General features: G+C 45.9%; 1 protein-coding gene across 1 annotated transcript in view; it reads left to right on the top strand.

Moving 5' to 3' along the window:
- The window catches only part of LOC141987482 (store-operated calcium entry regulator STIMATE-like), a 67,838-nt gene that overhangs the window by 37,676 nt on the left and 10,795 nt on the right, over positions 1 to 19,367 (top strand). The window contains exons 5-6 of the mRNA XM_074952848.1: positions 15,263 to 15,375; positions 16,411 to 16,494. Of these exons, the coding sequence (XP_074808949.1) occupies positions 15,263 to 15,375; positions 16,411 to 16,494 (197 nt within the window). The remainder of the gene's footprint in view (positions 1 to 15,262; positions 15,376 to 16,410; positions 16,495 to 19,367) is intronic.

Genomic DNA, 19,367 nt, shown 5'->3' with positions numbered 1-19,367 from the left:
CAGTAAAAGCTACATTCTCACTTTCCCACCCCCTAAAGGTTTAATTATTGGGGATACTTTAATGAAAACAGGATTGACTCCTTTCGCCCCCCCCCCCATTGCTTTTCATCTGGTAATCTAAGCAATTAGAGTTTGATCCAAAGTGAAATCAGTGTAAAGACTCCCATTGACTTGAACTTTGGATCAGTCCCTTGTTTAGTGCTTCACATCTTGAAAGTGCTGTACAAATAAACTAATCCTGCAAGGTTAGGTTCCTTCCGATAGAAACCAAGAGAGAGCTAGTTTAAACGGACTTGTTTAGTCATGATTCTTCCTGAAACGTGTGTAAGTTTTCAGAAGCATCTGATGTCGGTTAGAAAAACAGGCATAGGTGGGGGTAAAGTGTGGGATTTGTATGTCTCAATGCAACCTTCTTTATGGAAGCTGTGTTAGAGAGCCCATGCTTTTGTAAACACAATCCCAGATTACTCTGCAGTTGTGCCTCTTGTAGCTAGTTAGTGCATCTAATATCCATCCTTCTTCCCTACAACATAAAAACCTTTCATCTGGGGTCACGGTTCCCAGCCAGATGGCTGCAACCTCCTCCTTTTTGGACCTCTAACCACTCATCTTCGCCCTTCCAATTGACACACAGAGGTAGCGGCCAAGTTACATTCTTGCCCAGATCACTCTCCTCAGACGTTGTGGAGAGTTAGGTCTTCCAGAGGGATTTGCATGGAGAGAGTATAGCAGTGCTGTGAACTTCCTAAGGCAGGGCACTTCTTGCCTAGGCAGTGGCATGGGAGGTTTGGAGGTAGCTGCTGGAGAAGCAAAGGACAAAATGGCCGAAGAATTATGCAGGGCCTTGAAGACAAGAAGCCTGATCTTTGATTTGGTGGAACAATTCAAAGTGGGGAGGGTCATCTGGGCAAGAATGAAACTTGGTTGCTGTCTTTTTGTGTCAATTGACAGATGAGTGGTTAGAGGGCCAAAAAGGAGGAGGCTGAAGCCATCTGGCTGGGGGATGTGACCCTGGATGAAAGGATGGTGGGTGGTGGTTTTTGGGGGGGGGTCTGTAGGGAGAAAGAAGGATGGATCTTAGATGTACTAACTAGACCAAGAAGTGGCAGTACTTTGACGTGGCCTGGATGGTTGGGGCACGGAGGGGCAGAGTGACGTTCTTGTGTATATAAGAGAAACAAATGCTTTAAACTTTCTTGGTATTTTAAACTGAAAATGTATTTTCTCCCCTGTGTGAAGTTCTATGTGAGTGCTTGGCTCTTCAAGGGAAACACTTGAATTTCTTGGAGACCGCAAGTGGGAGTCTGGTGTGATGGTAGAAAAGTAGGGGAAGAATCCGTATCCCTGGCTTGATTCCAGATTCTGCACCAAACTTGTCAGCATTATTGTAGCTTCCAAACCGGACTGGAGGTTGTCTAATGGTAACTAAGCCAGGGTGCCGGAGTTCTGTTCTCCCAGTCCTGCCATTGTTACTTTGAACCAGTCGCTCAACCTCTCTACCAAATTTTTTTCATATTGGGGCACTCTCTAGAGAGAGACCTTGAGCCAATAGGGGTATTGAGGCTTTATTCAGTGTTTGGCTTGCTCTGAGATCTTGGCACGACATCACTGGGGAGAAACTTTATAACATATTTGGTTCTGAAATTAATAAAAAGATCCACGGCTTTCACAGCAAAAGAGCGACTTGTTTTGGTAGTTCAAGCCACGCTTCTGGAGAGAGAGGTTAAAACTTTATAAAGAAACTTCATTAATCCTCTGCAAGATTCTGACGAGTCCCTAGTCTCTGTTTTCCAGAAGGTGGGAATGGGTGACAGGGGATGGATCACTTGATGATGACCTGTTCTGTCCATTCTCTCTGAAGCACCTGGCACTGGCCACTGTCGGAAGACAGGATGCTAGGTTAGATGGACCATTGGTCTGATCCCAGTATGGCCATTCTTATGTTCTTAAGATTAGTTAAAGCTTTGTTAATATGGGTGAAAACTTCCTGTGTTTTCTGTTCAGCTTCAGGCATGGAGGAGGGAGCAGAAGCTGCTTTTTAAAATTAAGCCCAGCTAGAGCAAAGTCTTCTTTGCTTAGGAGGAAGAATGCCAGTTGGCTAACCGGGAGAACAGCTAGGTGCCATCTATTGTCTGGCTTGCCTGATTTTTGTGTTAGCTGTTCCTGGCTCCTCCATGCTTTTGGAAAATAACAACTCTTAGGGGACTAAAATCTTCTAACAATGACCCGAGACATTGGGGATCAAATTTCAGTGGATTGCGGGCTTTATTGGGAAATTGCTGGATCCTTAAGAGCTGCTCTTGCTTTGTGTAAAGTGAAACAGATTGCTGCAGCTGCACTCCTCTTCCACGGAGAAGCAACACCATAAGGAGCACCTGTCCAACCTTCTCTCCAACCTGTCCTGTCCAAATTCCGGTTGTGGTTTCCCCCTGGAATATCGTTGAAGTACATCCTGTCCTCTCCATGCCTAGTGCTAAAACCTCAGCCTTCTTCAGGCTTGGGGAAGGTAACCAGAGTGTTTGAAGCTCTGTTTTCACTAGAAATGCTGCCACGGTAGCGCTGCAGTGTAGACACTCCCTGCAGCGACAGGATGGGGTTCTCCCATTGCTGTGGTTAATCCATCTCCCCAAGAAGCAGGAGTTAGGTCAAAAGAACAATTCTTCCGTAGAGCTAGTGCTGTCGACACCTGGGCTTAGGTCAGCTTAACTACATTGCCCAAGGGTGTGGATTTTTCTTAACTTTTTTAGTGTAGACCTCGCCTGAGCTAAATACAAGTTGGGACAAATTGTTAAGCATAAGGAACCCATGCATGCTGTGGGAGATCACTTAAAATGAAGTGGGCGATCAGGGGTTTGCAAGCAATAGGGAGCCATGCTGTGCCGGGCGCCTCAGACTTGCACGAAATCATGGTTCCTACCTCAAAGAGCATAGTCTCAAATAGACAATGTGCTAACAAAGAACTGGGGAGAGGGAACAATGAATAAGTGCCGTGCTCAAGGTGTAAGTTAGTACGTTGCGTATCAATTTCGTTTGAAAATATTTTTTACATCCCTTCTCACCTGTTTATCCTCATCCCCCTCCTATAGATGCCCTTCAGTTTCCTCTCCAGGAAGGAGGGCTTGAGTGGATATTTCTGGGATATGAACCTGTAGTTCCAGTGACTCTAGAGGTTCTAAGCATGATGATTCGGTCAGTTTGCTGGCTGGAGATGTAAAGACATTCTGGTCAGAACCCTATTGAATTCGGCTGGTCAAAGTTAGTTGTAGGAGAGCATGCTCCGTGCCAGCTGTTGAGTTTAACTGAGGACCTGTGTGGGATGCTTTTGGGCCTGTTGTCATGGTATTTATACAATATTTCCATAACAAGTGTTCCCACGTCCTGGGCAGCCAAGGGAGAGCTGTCTGTTAGTGCTTAAATCTTACCAAAAATATCCAGATGCTGTGGGGAAGGGGGCTGACTTTGCATTCTAGCTCACTACTCCTGTATGTGGAGGAAAGTGAGTGGGGGGGGGGGGAAACCCTAATAGTCCAACACTACCAAAGGCCTGATCTCTCACTGCCTTGCCCCTCCTGGCAGCATTTCCACCTGGGCAAAGCGGGTGTGAAACTGGAATTCTGCATTTGCAGGCACCCACTGTGCCTGGGTGCAGATGCCTCCACAAGGCGCAGGGCACTGGAGAATCACTGTAATGCATGGGACTTAAACTGGTATTAACTCCTGCAGTTGTACGATATGAAAACTGAAGTACAGCTCTTTTCTCAGTTCAGTTACCAATGGTTCGAGAGAGGGATCTGAACTGGAGCAATGGATCAAGGGCCCTGCCCAATCTCAGTGTGATCCAGTGCCCACTGAAATCGGGCCTCAGACTCTATCCATATTCATGTTGGATTGGGCCTGCCTGGCACCCTTGTTGGCAGTCTTGCCAGATGCTAAGGGTGATGAAAATCTGCTCTGACAGGTGGCACCTGCGCCTTGGGTATGAGTTGCATTGAGGCAGCCTATGCGAGAGGCTTGTACGTTGCTGCCCTTGATCCTGTGGTTAAATAAGATGTTCTTCTCCAGAGCTGACAAGCCAGCGCTCTCCATCCATGTTGTGTTCAATTAAATGTTACAGTAATAATTCTGCTGGAAGTACGTTTGCATTTAAAGGTATCTCTTTCTACGCTACTCTAGAGTATTCAAACCATCACCCTCTCAATTTCCATTTGCCTTCTGGCTTCTATATAGCTATTGGGTTTGCAGTTAACCCTTTTGTATATGCTCAGTTCACATATGGCTTCATAAAGGCAGCAAATAAAGCTATCAGACAGGGATGTACGGGGTTTGCTGACAGCTCAGTGCAGTAGAAGCCACATGGATTAAAAGTAATTCTGTTGTGTGGTAATGGCTTGGAGTGAGAGAAAGCAGCGCTGCTCATGAGGCATTCAAGCTCTGCAAGCTACCGGGAGGCTCTCACCCCCAGCACAGCTGGAACACATGAGACATGAGGAGGAGGACATTCCTGTACCATGGAGAGACGCGAGTGAAGACTCAGGGGGCTACAGCAGAGAAGATGGTGTATGCTTTCTTCTAACACTTGCTAGCTACAGTGCAAGAATATCTTTGAAGCCTTTTATACACAGGATTGGAATTTAATGTTTGCTCAGGTCAGATGATCACCTCTTTCCAGTGTCTCCAGGAGGCGAGTCTGGCTTTATGGGACTTGCGAGGAGGCCTGTCTGGGCCTGTCTCTGAGGGAGCAGTGCATGGGTCTGAGGATCCCCTGTGGCTCACTCTCTCTCCTCCCGTTGATGGTCACAGATACAAAGTGTCCATGCTGATTTTGTTGGACCGATCAGTATTGATCTCAATGAGGAGTTGACCAGCCTACAGGCTCTTGTGGAAGTGGGTAAGAAGACTCACTTGGGGGATTTCTTGGCTCACTAAGAAGTCTCAAAAGCTGACAGCACAAAAGCTTCCTGCCCAGACCCCACAGTGAGTGGATTTACTGTTCACTCTTCGTATTCTTCTGCGAAACGATTTATCTACTCATTAAGTTTGACACATGAGTGTTAACCATTTGCTGTTGGCACTATTAAGACTTTTTTGCATCTGCCAGTGGCCAGTAGGTGTGAGATTCTGCATTGTTCCAGCCTTGCTATTGAATTTGTGTGTGCAGGAGAGAGGAGGCGGCTTTCCCAGCAGTATCCATGCTATATGAATGACGTGCTGCGATCTAGATTTCCCTGTAGTCTGACACAAATGCTGTAGCTTGCACTCTCCGAGGCCGACAAAGGTAGGGAACTGTGTAATGTAAGCTCCGATAGGATCAGACTGAATCAGGTGTGACTGGGGATGAGGGCACTCTGTGTATATCCTGAGTTTGCCACCGTTCCTTGCAATCTTAGGGGTTGTAATGGATCCATTGTTTCTCCTAGATTCTCAGGTATCAACTGTGGCATATAGTGCATTTCGCCCATCCCTCCTCCCCACCCCATCTATAGTTCAACTTGGAGGCTGCACTGTTTCCGTGGCTGTGGAATCTCAAGGTCTGATTATAACGTGTTCTATGTGAAAAGCATCTGGAGCCTTTAGCTAAAGCAGAATGCAGCATCTTGCCCATTGATTAAAACGATCTGCTCTCAATGACCCGTGGCTCTGAACTAAGTGCCTAGAGTCTCCTGTGTGTGCTTAGGAAGGTGTTGGGTGCCAGTCTGTAAAGCCTGAGTAGTTTGGGACCCAGTTGTCTGAGAGGTGAGATCCATCACAATGTGTGGCACTGTAGATCAGGAGAAAAGAAGGGGTTCTGTTATGCCCGTTTAATGATTCTTGTAGTATTGGCACTCTTCCTTGCCGAATAGGACTCGGACGACCAAGTCACCCCACCTAGCAGCCCAGTGGCCACCTGATCACTTCAGCTGATTGCTTCCCCGGGCTAGATTTGAGCTCACGGCTGAAAATGAGAAGATCTAAATTCCATTGACAGAGCCAGTCAGCCATGCAGCCACTTAAGAAAAACCATAAAACAGTTTGACATTTACCCCAGGCCAATGAGATATTTTGGCACTGAGCAGCCTCTTGTTCCTAGGAGACCAAACTCCTGTGAAGCACAACTCCAAAACCCCCAGAGCCTCTGGGCAGAGGATAAAAACAAACGCTTGTCTAACCCTGAAACTTCTTTATGCTGAAGAACCGATTCTTCCTCTGTTGCATTAAAACTTTTTTCCTCAGTTTTGAAAATAAAATGAAGAACATAGAAGAGAAGGGACAAAACAGCCCCACCTGTTGCTTGGAACATCTCAGTAGTGGGGTCTGTGCCTCTTTGACAGCTCTTCTGTTGACTTGTGCAGTCGGTATGTGATGGAGAATAACCACGTAAAGGGTAACCATGCCGGCAGTGTTGCATTGAGATCACCGGGCTAGAGACTTGAGGCATCCACAGTGGAAACCCTGAACCAGGCAAAACTTGCCTGATTTAAACTCTGGCCCGGCTTATTGAAAGTTTCGGGAGTCCAGGCCAGTGTCTGATATCGCAACATAACCAAAAGGTGCAGTGCTGTCTGTTTCCAGTGTGACTGCTGGGTTTTGCTTTGAGGTTTTTTTGGATCTGTTTGTTTCTCTCAGAAATGCCAAAGTGAAGAGCAGGTTTGCAAGGCCACGTGGCTCAAACTAGCTGAGTTTTGCACAGCTCTAGTTAAAGAGTTTAGGCAGCCTCAAAGTAAACACAAGGCTTAGTCTGGTCTCCGCCTTATTCTCTTCCTCTTCTACATGAAGGAAAATGACTTCCCCAATTTCTGTGTGGCTCTGCAGTCCGCCCATTCAAGTACCATATCAGACTGTTTTGTTCTGCAGTGATAGCTGGAAGCTTTTGAGGGGGGATAAAACTAGCATCCATTCTCTGGGACCATATGTTTCCCTGTGGTGACTGAATCTGTAGCTAAATTTCCTTATCTCTGCCTCTTAAGGACTTTCACGAGAGGGGATGGATGGAGAGGTAGTGTGGTTCAGTGGGTAGAGCAATGAATCTGGGATTTGGGAGAGCTGGATTCTATTCCTTCCTCTGTCACTGACCTTGGGCAAGTTCTTCTACTTGGTGACTCGACAGGGTATAAGCGCTTTGAGGAAGAGACTAGGCAGTACAGCACAATGGGACCCTGACTGCAGTTGGGCCCTGTCCAATGCATTGTTTGTATTAGGACTTCGACATGCAAGATCGGGGTACAATTTCTGGGTGTCATGCTGTCTGGAGTGGCTCACGACTGTGAGTGCCTACCTCAGGACGGCCTGTCGGAAAACAGGGCAGATGCCCAAGCCTGGTGGTGTGTTCTGTAATTAGACTTCACCAAGGCAGTGAAAATGTGAACTCCTGGATCACTATGCCAGTCTTACCATAGAGTTACAGACAGTCCCCTTAGATTCTCCAATCTATCTTGCCACCCAGACAAACTGGACTTTGTGATAAAATGGTCACTTGCACCCAAAATCACATCACATTTAGGTCGCTTCTAGTCCCAAAAGACCAGTCACTTACCCCAAATCAATTGATACTCTAGATCTTACACCAAAGACAACAGTGGTGGCCAAATCTATAGTAAACTAACTTAAGGTTGATTTAGCTAACAAAAGGAAATGAGAGTTATTGAGAGATGAAAGCAGGTAAAATATATGCACAGGTTTAATTCCAAATGGTGGCAGTGATGTAATAATGCCAGTTTCCCAAAAGTTTTTTCTGGGTACCCAGATTGTCTCTGGTTATCTCCATGTTGCATCTGGTACACTTCCTTGGAAGAGTCCAAACACTTCAGAAGTGTAAGATCTTTATAAGTATGGATTCAAGGAGCTTCTCACAGAAAACAAGCTGGCAGTGTCACTACCCATGTGGCCTTTCACTTTGATGATAGAAAGTGAGGAATGCATTTTGAGCCTTTGACCTCTGATCATTGACCAAAATGGCCACTTTCCTTGAAATTAGCACTTTTCTGTTAAAGTTCTTCATTTGCATTCTACAAGGCTTCTTTCTCCTTTCATGGGTTATTTAGTTACAGGAATAAACACAATGTGAATGTTTGCTCCTATGTTATAACAGGATACAGATAAGTGAAAACAATGCAAGTAACATCCCACCAGTTTTCATGAAGTTTAAACACCAAATACCCTTTTTACATTTAACCATCACTTTGATCTATATTAATGAACACGGGAATTGGCCTGGGACTCTGGCATGAGCTGGCACCTGGTCTGCCAGCATCACACGTCTGTGAATATGCCCCAGATTTCCTGTGTGACTTTGGAGAAGTCGCCGAATCTATTCTGTGCCTCAATTCATCTGTAAAATGTGGACACTACCCTGCCTCCGGGGTGTGTTAAAGGATGAAAGACTAATGTCTTTGAGGTGGTCACAGTGATTGTAAGATAGTGAGATAGTAAGGCTTAAAAACAAATCTATACAAACCCCAACCTGGCCAGTATGGTTTTGCTTCTGCTGCTGCTGAAGATATTTGGGTTTAAGTTTCCTTTCTTTCAACCCAGCTTTGTACAGTGCATCTAGAAAGTACTATGCAACAAATTCATAATGCTGAATTTGTATTTTGATCGCTCTCCCGCAGGTACGGAGATAAAGTGCTCTTAGAGTGACAAGGCCTTCTTTATAAATAGGCTTGGCAAACAAGAAAATCATGAAGAACAGCTAGCTGAATTTTTCAAATGGAACATGAGGGAGGAAAAACCTGAGCAGATTTCAAAGCCAGGAAAAGGCTGGAATTTGGTTTGAGTTTTGGGCAAAGTTTTAGGTTGGCTGTTACTCCAACCTGCCTTAAGAACAACCATACTGGGTCAGACCAAAGGTCCATCTAGCCCAGTATCCTGTCTTCCGACAGTGGCTAATGCCAGGTGCCCCAGGGGAAATGAACCGAACAGGTAATGATCAAGTGATCCATCTCCTGTCTCCCATTCCCAACTTCTTGCAAACAGAGGCTAGGGACACCATCCTTGCCCATCCTGGCTAATAGCCATTGATGGACCTATCCTCCATGAGTTTATCTAGTTCTTTTTTGAACCCTGTTATTGTCTTGTCCTTCACAACATCCTCTGGCAAAGAGTTCCACAGGTTGCCACTGCGTTGTGTGAAGAAATACTTCCTTTTCTTTGTTTGTTTTAAACCTGCTGCCTATTAATTTCATTTGGTGAGCCCCACAGCTCTTATGTTACGAGAAGGAGTAAATAACACTTCTTTTCCTGTCATAGAATCATAGAATATCAGGGTTGGAAGGGACCTCAGGAGGTCATCTAGTCCAACCCCCTGCTCAAAGCAGGACCAATCCCCAGTTAAATCATTCCAGCCAGGACTTTGTCAAGCCTGACCTTAAAAACTTCTAAGGAAGGAGATTCCACCACCTCCCTAGGTAACGCATTCCAGTGTTTCACCACCCTCCTAGTGAAAAAGTTTTTCCTAATATCCAACCTAAACCTCCCCCACTGCAACTTGAGACCATTACTCCTCATTCTGTCATCTGCTACCACTGAGAACAGTCTAGATCCATCCTCTTTGGAACCCCCTTTCAGGTAGTTGAAAGCAGCTATCAAATCCCCCCTCATTCTTCTCTTCCGCAGACTAAACAATCCCAGTTCCCTCAGACTCTCCTCATAAGTCATGTGTTTCAGTCCCCTAATCATTTTTGTTGCCCTCCGCTGGACACTTTTTCCAATTTTTCCACATCCTTCTTGTAGTGTGGGGCCCAAAACTGGACACAGTACTCCAGATGAGGCCTCACCAATGTCAAATAGAGGGGAATGATCACGTTCTGCTGGCAATGCCCCTACTTATACATCCCAAAATGCCATTGGCCTTCTTGGCAACAAGGGCACACTGTTGACTCATATCCAGCTTCTCGTCCACTGTAACCCCTAGGTCCTATTCTGCAGAACTGCTGCCGAGCCATTCGGTCCCTAGTCTGTAGCGGTGTATGGGATTCTTCCGTCTTAAGTGCAGGACTCTGCAGTTGTCCTTGTTGAACCTCATCAGATTTCTTTTGGCCCAATCCTCTAATTTATCTAGGTCCCTCTGTATCCTATCCCTACCCTCCAGCGTATCTACCTCTCCTCCCAGTTTAGTGTCATCTGCAAACTTGCTGAGGATGCAATCCACACCATCCTCCAGATCATTAATGAAGATATTGAACAAAACCGGCCTGAGGACCGACCCTTGGGGCACTCCACTTGATACCGGCTGCCAACTAGACATGGAGCCATTGATCACTACCCGTTGAGCCCAACAATCTAGCCAGCTTTCTATCCACCTTATCGTCCATTCATCCAGCCCATACTTCTTTAACTTACTGGCAAGAATACTGTGGGAGACCATGTCAAAAGCTTTGCTAAAGTCAAGGAACAACACGTCCACTGCTTTCCCCTCATCCACAGAGCCAGTTATCTCGTCATAGAAGGCAGTTAGGTTAGTCAGGCATGACTTTCTGTAGGTGAATCCATGCTGACTGTCCTGATCGCTTTCCTCTCTTCTAAGTGCTTCAGAATTGATTCCTTGAGGACCTGCTCTGTGATTTTTCCAGGGACTGAGGTGACTTTACTGTCCTTGCTAGTAAAGATGAAATGTAGATTGTGAAGCTGCTTGGCACCAGCTACATTTAAAGAAAAGACGGTCACTTGTGGTAAGATAACAATCTGTGGTATTGCACTGACCTGGTCAGACTCCTGCTGGACAGTAGGGAAAGAGTGAGCAGACAGTCACGCTGTCTGGAGTAGTTCACAACTGTGAGGGCCAGCCTCAGGGCAGACAAACTGGTGGTGTGTTCTACAATTAGATTTCACCAACCCAATAACAAATGGGAACTCCTGAAGCACTCTGAGCCTTACCGTAGAGTCACAGGCAGTCCCCTTGGGCATGCCCATCTGTCTTGCCACGCAGGCAAGCTGTGCTTAGTGATAGTTGTTTGCTGTGCACCAAACATCACAAAATGGTTTCGAGATCTGGAAAACGAGCGATGAGGAGAGATTGAAAAAACTGGGTTTCTTTAGTCTGGAGAAGAGAAGACTGAGGGCGGACAGGATAACAGTTTTCAAGTACATTGAAGATTGTTACAAGGAGGAGTGAGAGAAATTGTTCTCATTAACCTCCTAGAATAGGACAAGAAGCAATGGGCTTAAATTGCACCAAGGGAGGTTTAGGTTGGACATTAAAAAAACTGCCTAACTGTCAGGGTGATTAAGTATTGGAACAAATTGCCTAGGGAGGTTATGGAATTTCAGTCATTGGAGGATTTTAAGAACAGGTTAGACAAACACCTGTCAGGAATGGTTTAATTATTACATCGTCCTGTCTTGAGTGCAGGGGACTGGACTAGATGATCTCTCGGGAGGTCCCTTCCAGTCCCATACTTCTATGATTCTATAAAATATTTGGGTTGTTTCCGGTCCCAAGAAACCAGTCACTTTAACCCCAGGTCAGTTGTACCTCAGAGCTTATGCCAAAGACAATATTTGTAGCCAATCCTATAGTAAACTAAGGATTTATTAACTAGGAAAAAGAAATGAGCGAGTTATTTACAGGTTAAAGCAGGCAAACATATAGTCACAAATGAGTTACAGTCTATGGTTCCAAACGGTGACAGAGTTGTAGCAATCTGTCAGCTCTGAGTATCCTTTAGGGCCCACCCAGGTTGACCCCCACTGCTGTTTTGTAGCTCAAGCTCTCAGAGTCCAAACACCCAAAGAGCTGAAAACTTGTCTTGTCAGCTATTTTTATTTCCTCCTTCCGTAATTCAAGCTGGTGGGATGAGTCTTTTTGCAGGTAGCCTCTTCATGGGTGTGCAGGGACAATTAATAAAATCTTTGCATTGTGATGTCCCTAAATGGCCTATTTAGTTTTGATAGCCCTTCCAGATGGGCCAGAGGTAATACCTCTCATAGGGATTTAGCACTTTGCACTGGGTAAACATTTTTCTTGTTTGGAGAGTTACATAGTTCAGAACAAACATGTTACAGCTATATACAGCCAACACTGAAGTATTGCCTTAAATAGCCCTAGGATATAGACATTATAAGTAGGATTAATACATGTAGCAACATACAAGCATTTCATAAAGTCTAAACACACTGTTAGAAGTCCAATACTCATCTTAACCATACTAATGCACTGGTGGGCTGAACTGCTTTCCAGCAATGAAATCCTCAGTACTCAACTGAGGCCTAAAGTCTTGGCAAGAGCTGGCACCCGGTCTGCCAGCCTCACACAGGTAGCCTGTAAAAGTTGTAGCCATCCACAGGATGAAGCATCTGATCTCCAGATGAGCATTGCTAAATGGTTGCAGATGCAACCAAGTACCGTGTCAGCTGTGGAGTGTAACGGGCAGGCAGCTGGGGGCTTGTGAAGGCTGCTGTGGTTTCAAGATCCAGCCTCAATTCTGGGGTCAGTGCACATCATCTGAGAGTGCCCTGAACAAAAGAGAAAGCCAAGTTCAAAGGCAGAAGGGAAGTGATGGATCTATTTTGTCTATGCTTGGGCTTTGGACTAGAATAGCATTATCTGCCAAGGCTTCAGATGCAAGGAATTGTGTGGGAATGTCTCAGATGTCAGTACATAACAAAAAACCAAACCCAAGTCAAGGAATGGGCAAAACCCAGCCCCTTGGTTCTGATGAGTCTGTTGGATCTGCGCTGCTCTTGAAATACTGAAACCCTCTTCCAAAGCCAGCAAGGAGAGCAGCTTCTCCCAGCCCCAACTACCACCAGGAAGCTTCTCCCCAACTAGCTCGTGCACACACTGTTCAAGACTTCAGCTGCTGTAAGGTAATGTCCATGCTGACTGGCTTGGGTCCCTTTTACTCCTCCCACACTTCTCCTCCTCTTGGCCTTATTTCCTCCCAAGCCTCTTGCCTTTTCTGTTCTCTCTTCTCCCCTTCTTCCCTGTCCTGCTACCTTTGCCTCTTCCTCCTCTTGCCTCTTCATGGTCCCTGTTGCCATGACACACCCACCTTTTCCCATTTCAGCAGCCTGCCTTACCCAGTTCCCATCTGCAGTCATCCATTCTTGGCTTTTCCCCTTCTCCCTTCCTTCCAAAAGTTATAGCGAAGGGAACTACTGAGGTGATGCCTTTGCCACTCCAGGTTCTTAGCCAGCCAGAATTCCTGTGCTGGCTTGATTAGAGTTCATTGTAATAACACCAGAACCCACAGGCGTGCTGGTTTGTATCAGTCAGTCAAACATTTCAGTGTGTTTCTGTTGCCAGTTGCCTTTAGCACTGGGGGCTATAGATCTGTGACGCTCGCCTAAAAGTGTGTAGCAGGCTTAGTAGGCCTTGGCTCTCAGACATGTTTCCTCGGCCTTGGAGGCATCAGACACGTTGGTCAAACATTTCAGTGCTTCTCTCTTACTGCTCCTGCAAGGTGTCAGCTTGACAAAGGCCCTTAGTTCATCCCCAGCCGAAACAGCCCTGGTATTGTCTGACCCGCCTCATGTTTACAGAATCACCCTTCACAATATGAACGTGAGCTGGCCCTGGCCTCTTACTAATAGGTTGCATGTGCTATTTTGCTACCAGTCTGCTGGGGAAAGAGATCTAGATTGCTTCCCTTGTGACTCTTGGAGTTGACGCGTACTCAAGGAGAGTTCTCTACCGTAACGGAGATGTCCGGAATGTGAAAACGTCCCCAGTGGGTGGGGGTGAAGTGAGCAAGGGATTCCCTCAAGGGCTGGGGGCTCTGATGAGAAGGGAAGGAGAAGAGACCTCCTGACCCATTTGGATCAAACCTCGAATCACCTTCCAGCTTCAGAGGACCTTTGCTTCGACTCTCCTGCACAGCGGCGGTTCTGGACTCTGGTCTGTACTGGAAACAGAGATGCCACCAGAGGCTCTTTAATATTTGAGTGTCAGGAGGAAATGTGACCTGTGTCTCAAGAGAGCCAGATATTGCCAACCCCAATTTTGCAGCCCTGACGGATTGTAATGAGCCTAGGAAGATAATGAACAGCTGGCAGGATGTTTATTGAGGCCTGACGCTACTGTCTGTAATAGATATGGTTCCATTATAGTTGCGAACAATAATAAAGATGCTTTTAATTTTCACTTTAAGTACCTATCATCCATATTTAACTAGCATTGATTTTCAGATTGGATTACTTGAAAACCTGGGATGATGGAGGCCCTGTGTCTCAGACCTTCAGTATTACGTCCCTAGCCGTCCGCTCTCATCAGCAGCTAACGGATATCGGATACATCCACGCCATGTAAAATGAAATCTATCTTGGATGGAGTGCTAGTTATGAAAACTAGGCCCCAGTTGTCAGCATCACCCAAAAGGCAGTGACCATTTAGATCACCAGATACCCCTGGCGTTTTCAGATTCAATGTGGGGGAAATCCCAGGTGCTGCCTAAATCTCCCCGTGAATGTACAGTTGGAGGCCGTGTTCTAAGCTTGCCGCCTGATGTAGCATGTGACCGCATATTTGACAGCTCACACCGGAAGGGGCTGCATTTCAGACATGGATGGAGTTATCCCAGCACAGAATAGGAATAAATGATCTGTTATCAACGTAGCAGTGCATTGTATCCAAGATCAGTACTAGGACCAGCGCTTAAAAGATTTTAAGGCCAGAAGAGACCACTGGCTCTGGTCTGACCTCCTGAAAAACACAAGCCATGGAATTTATCCTGTTAGTCTGCTTCTGGGCCCATATATAATTTGTTCCCAATAGCTTGGAAAAGGATAGGAAGAGGTGGCAAAACTTGCCACTGGCACAGTTGTTTAGATTCTCTTAAACTAAAGAGGACAGAGGACCTCGCTAAACTTAGATGGGGCAAGACAGATGAAATTTGATGACATGTAAAGCAGTGCGTGTTGGAAGAAATTGTTTGACCGGAGTGTGAATAGTGCTCAGTTTTCAATCGAAAACATTCTGAAAAGAGACCAGAGTCATTTTTAATTTCCTGTCTGAAGAAAGCACCAACTTTCTGCTCCAAAACCGTAAGCTCCTACAGCTTGCCACGAAGGAAGACCTCCAGTAGCTGTCAGAAGAATTATCTCCCCTCTAGTCCTCCACCTGGATCATTGCAGCACCCAAGCAGATTAGCATCCTTTCTAGGAGGGGTCAGAGATACGCGTACAAGCTGGGATGTTGAGGCACTGTACACACACTTCCCCCTTCTCCTCCTGTGCTAGTCTCCTTAACTCCTGTTATCAGTCCATATTGTTTTACATTAGGGTACTCTGATATTTCTCTTTGTGGTTTTCTACTCCTGTTCTATAGGCTAAATTTAACTTACTTTTCCAGGTGACCCTCCACAAGCTGCTGCCTGGATTGGCCAGTGCATCCTCTACTTGCTGATAATGGTCTTTGAGAAGACTGTGGTAAGCCTTGCCCTGTTCATCCCTGGCTGGACAAAGGTAAGTGACTGGTTATGTTTTCCTCTGGAGTGGGAGAGTGAGTGTTTTTATTGCATTGTGTGCGCTAATTCTTTATTAGACTATAACTCACAAGGAGCCCTCAAATAACCCATTACTGGTTACTGCATATGGGGAACTGCCTACTGGCTCATGGCAGGGAAATGTGTCACAAGCTGACCAATAGAGAGACTAATTGAATAGGTTGTTCTGTCCTTGGATGGTTGAGCTTGTAGCCTGGGACTCTGGAGAACCTGGGTTCAATTCCCAGCCCTGCCACAGATATACTCTGTAACCTTGGGCGAGTCACTTAATCTCTCTGTTTCCTTAACTCATCTGTGAATTGGAGATGATACTTCCTTTTCTCTTCTCTCGTTTAGACTGAAACTACTTCAGGGGAAGGGCTGTCTCGTTATTTTTTGAACAGCACCTAGCACAGTAGGGCTCTGATCTGTTCTGACCACTAGCTGCTGCCATGATACAAAGACTATCAGTAGACGGCAGCTGTGTGTGTCCAGAGAGATGGAACAAGTGGGAGACATTAAGTTGGGACACATCAATATTTCATTCCTGTTGGAACCAGTATTCTGAATCCATGTAGTAGAGAACTCCTAAACTTGAACCGCTGATATAGATTTCTCCACTCTTGGTATGTGAACCTGGAATCTGGAGGCTGGCAGCACACTTCTGGATGTCTTACAGGCCACCTCATGCAAGGCTGGTGTCCCATAAGCTTGTCCTGCAGCCAGGCTGAGAGAATCCAAGGAAAATCTGCCTGTCATTATAATGCACTGTTAAAGTGTGGAAGACCAGCACTTTAATAAATGAATAAATATCTGCCTGGCCTCAGGCTGCCAGAAATGTCTGGGGTGGGGTGGAATAGCTTGTGTTCTTCTAGCTTATGCGGCGGGGTAAAAATGGCAGCAGCTGCCTCCGCCATGAATCTGCCAGTGTGGGAAGGTCGCTGCAATTCATGGTTAATAGCATGCAACCAAGATGTATTTTAACAACATTGTTTAATTTTTGTTTCCCTTGCAGCTTCAGGAGATTTTACTGGACTATATCCCAGATCCTCAGCTGGAGCTCGTCCTGGTCATGTTCATTGTGCCTTTTACAGTCAACGTAAGTGAAGCCAAAGACTCCTCTGAAAACACTGAGTTTGTTGGGCCTAGGTGTCCCAACAGAGATGTGCTGTACACGCAGTCCTTATTCTCTTGAAATAAAACAAAGCAGAGAAGTGACACAACAGGTCATTGGCAGAGCTGGGAATAGAACCTCCCTCTCAGGATTCTCGAGCTATTGCCGTACCCACTAGACACCCTGCCTGTCTCAGCCTACGCAGAAGTCACCTATTGCTGAGACACTAGTGTCTCCTAGTTAGTAAATTGTATCAACACTGTTACTTGGAGGAATTCGAGTTGTGGAGTGCTGAAATTAAGCCTCTCGAACATCACAAAACTGAGATCTCTACCATAGCTAATGATTAATTCTGTCTGGTTTTGCATATTTTTGTTAGAATACAGCACATAGAATGCACGGGGATGTGGTTTTAGGGTTTCCAAGATGAAAGGTGGTGATTGCTTTGGGGTTTTTTTTTAAGTACTTAATGCAATGTGCATGGCACTTTCTGAAACGCAGATTCCCTGCCTGGAAGACTCTACTTAAACTGTAAGATGAAAATGACAGAGGTGGAGCTGGGACAGGGTAGGATGAAGGTGAGGACAATAAGGTGACTTGGGTTCTATGAGTGAATCAAAAAGCAAAATATGGTCTCCAGAGTTTCACTATGATCCATTAAGACAGACAAAAGTCTGTTGCTTAAGTGATCACTTGGACAGATTGTCCTGATGTACTTAAAAATCACCTCCTCCGCCATTGGACCTGACAAGAAATGAATGAAGGATCTGGGCTTCCCTTGCAATTATTCATGACATCCCAGGCATCCAAAACTCGGCTGTTAGTTGCATCCTGTCATGAAAAGCACTGAATTCTGAACTCCGGCCTTATCAACCAACAGGCCTTCCATTCACCTCTTTAATGATGCTCTTAAAGAATAGCCAAACTGGCTCGTGTATGGAATTTGATTCAAAAAGGCAGAGATAACAGTTGAGTGGTAGTTTTCTAGTGATGTCACTCATGTTAAATACCAATGATAACTCCAAAACAGGCCCTGTCCTGCAAGATGCATGCCCCCTACTCTGTGGTCGATGAGCCAGAGTCAAATAGGCCCAGGCTTTGTGGGTGTAAATGCTACCAAATAGACAAGAATCCCACCCATTGGGAGAGGCTGGTGCTATCAGAATCGGGACCTGTGTCTGCAAACCTCTTTGTCCAAATAGATTTCCAAACGGTTCACAGCCTTCAAAACTGGGAAGAATCAACAAAAAAGTCCATTGAGGTTTTTGGCTAAAACTTCCACTCAGTCTGATGTAAAACTCCTTAGGGAGGAAGTGGTAATTCAGATACTTAGAAATAAATATAGGGTAACTTTGTTCTGATGATCTTGTATAAAATTAGCCCTCATGCTACAGAAGGTTCTTTTAAAATAGGACTTGCTTGAAGTCCAGCCAAATGTTCTGTTGTCCCACAAACTGTTGATCGTCTCTAAACCATCACTCTGGAAATCCTTTCCGTGTCTGCCTTCACAGGCTTTGAACCTTTTGATTAGGCCATTTTTGACGGGACCAGGAATGTTTTTTGAACTGTGAAATGGAATGTCCCACTGCAGTCTGACACGACATGCCATGGCAGATGACGTCCTGCTCCATTCGGAAAGTCTTTCCACCCACCGCAACTCAGGATGCAAGAAGTTCAAGGCGGACTATACATCCGTCCTATCCAGCTACACCCCCACTTCTCTCCCTTTCCTTTTTCTCTGAAAACTGTCTTCTAAGTTCCTAGGGGATTTGAAGAAATCCCAGGAACAACTACATTTATTGCTGGAGAGTTCCCTTCCTAGGGATGTGTCTCAACTTGGCTAAGACCCTGTGGTTAAAATGGGAGCTCTTCCGCTCCTCCTGACCTCCAGCATGTTGGTGCATTCTCTGGTGCCCCACACAAGGAGATGGAGAATCCCAAACATAAGGGATGCAATGGAAGATGGCGCTAAAACAGAAGTAGGATGGCTTGGGAGAAGTGCAGCCAGCCAGTTAGAAGCAGTCAGTAATACCTAGCTCTTACAGAGCACTCTTCATCAGTAGATCTCAAAGGGTGTCCGTATCATTACCCCCACTTTTTAGACATGGCGAAACTGGGCACAGGGAGGGGAAGTGACTTGCCCAAGGTCACCCAGCAGTCCATCTAGTGGCAGAGCAGGGATTAGAACCCAGGTCTTCTGAGTGCTGGTCAGTGTTCTATCACTAGGCCGTGCTGCCTCCCAGTAGAGAGTAGGGCAACAGAGGAGCCATGCAGTACCCTTCCAGGCAGAGACAAGCTGTTTGAACTTGATGAGGAAGGCAAAGAGGAAATTCAGAGTGGAGAGTCGTGTGGTCTGAGTGAGACTGGCACAAGAGGAGGTTGCATTCAGTGAGGCAGGACGTTGCAACGCTCATCTGAATAGGATTGCAAAATGCATGAGTCAATAGAGCTCAAGGCAACTAATATTTCTCCCCCTTCAGAAGACCACCTGGAAAGCTGCTGTCCCCTGCAGTTTCTAACTAGGTGGAGAAAAGCCTGCACATACCTACAGCTGCCGAGCTGGTGCCTTTCTGTTGGGCACTCGTTTCGCATACAGAAACTACAGGAGGGTTTTAATCTCCTAAATATCTGTCACCACAATCACTGTGGCCAGAATCCACCTGGGCGTGCATGCTGTCGTGGTTTAGTAACTGCGAACGCCAAGCACGTCCTGGCTTCTCTGCGCCAAATAACATGCCCGCTCCTGCAGCCACATGGTGAGCTCAGAAACTTGGCTTTCATTTTTAGAGGAGCTGTGTTTGGTCTCCTAGGTGGTGGGGAAAGCTTGAAAACACAAACAGTGTGTGTGCCTTTGACTC

This window comes from Natator depressus, chromosome 1, assembly GCF_965152275.1.
Source record: "Natator depressus isolate rNatDep1 chromosome 1, rNatDep2.hap1, whole genome shotgun sequence".
NCBI lineage: Eukaryota > Metazoa > Chordata > Testudines > Cheloniidae > Natator > Natator depressus.
Note: the sequence above shows the minus strand (reverse complement) of the source record. Positions and strands in the feature narration are given on the sequence as shown.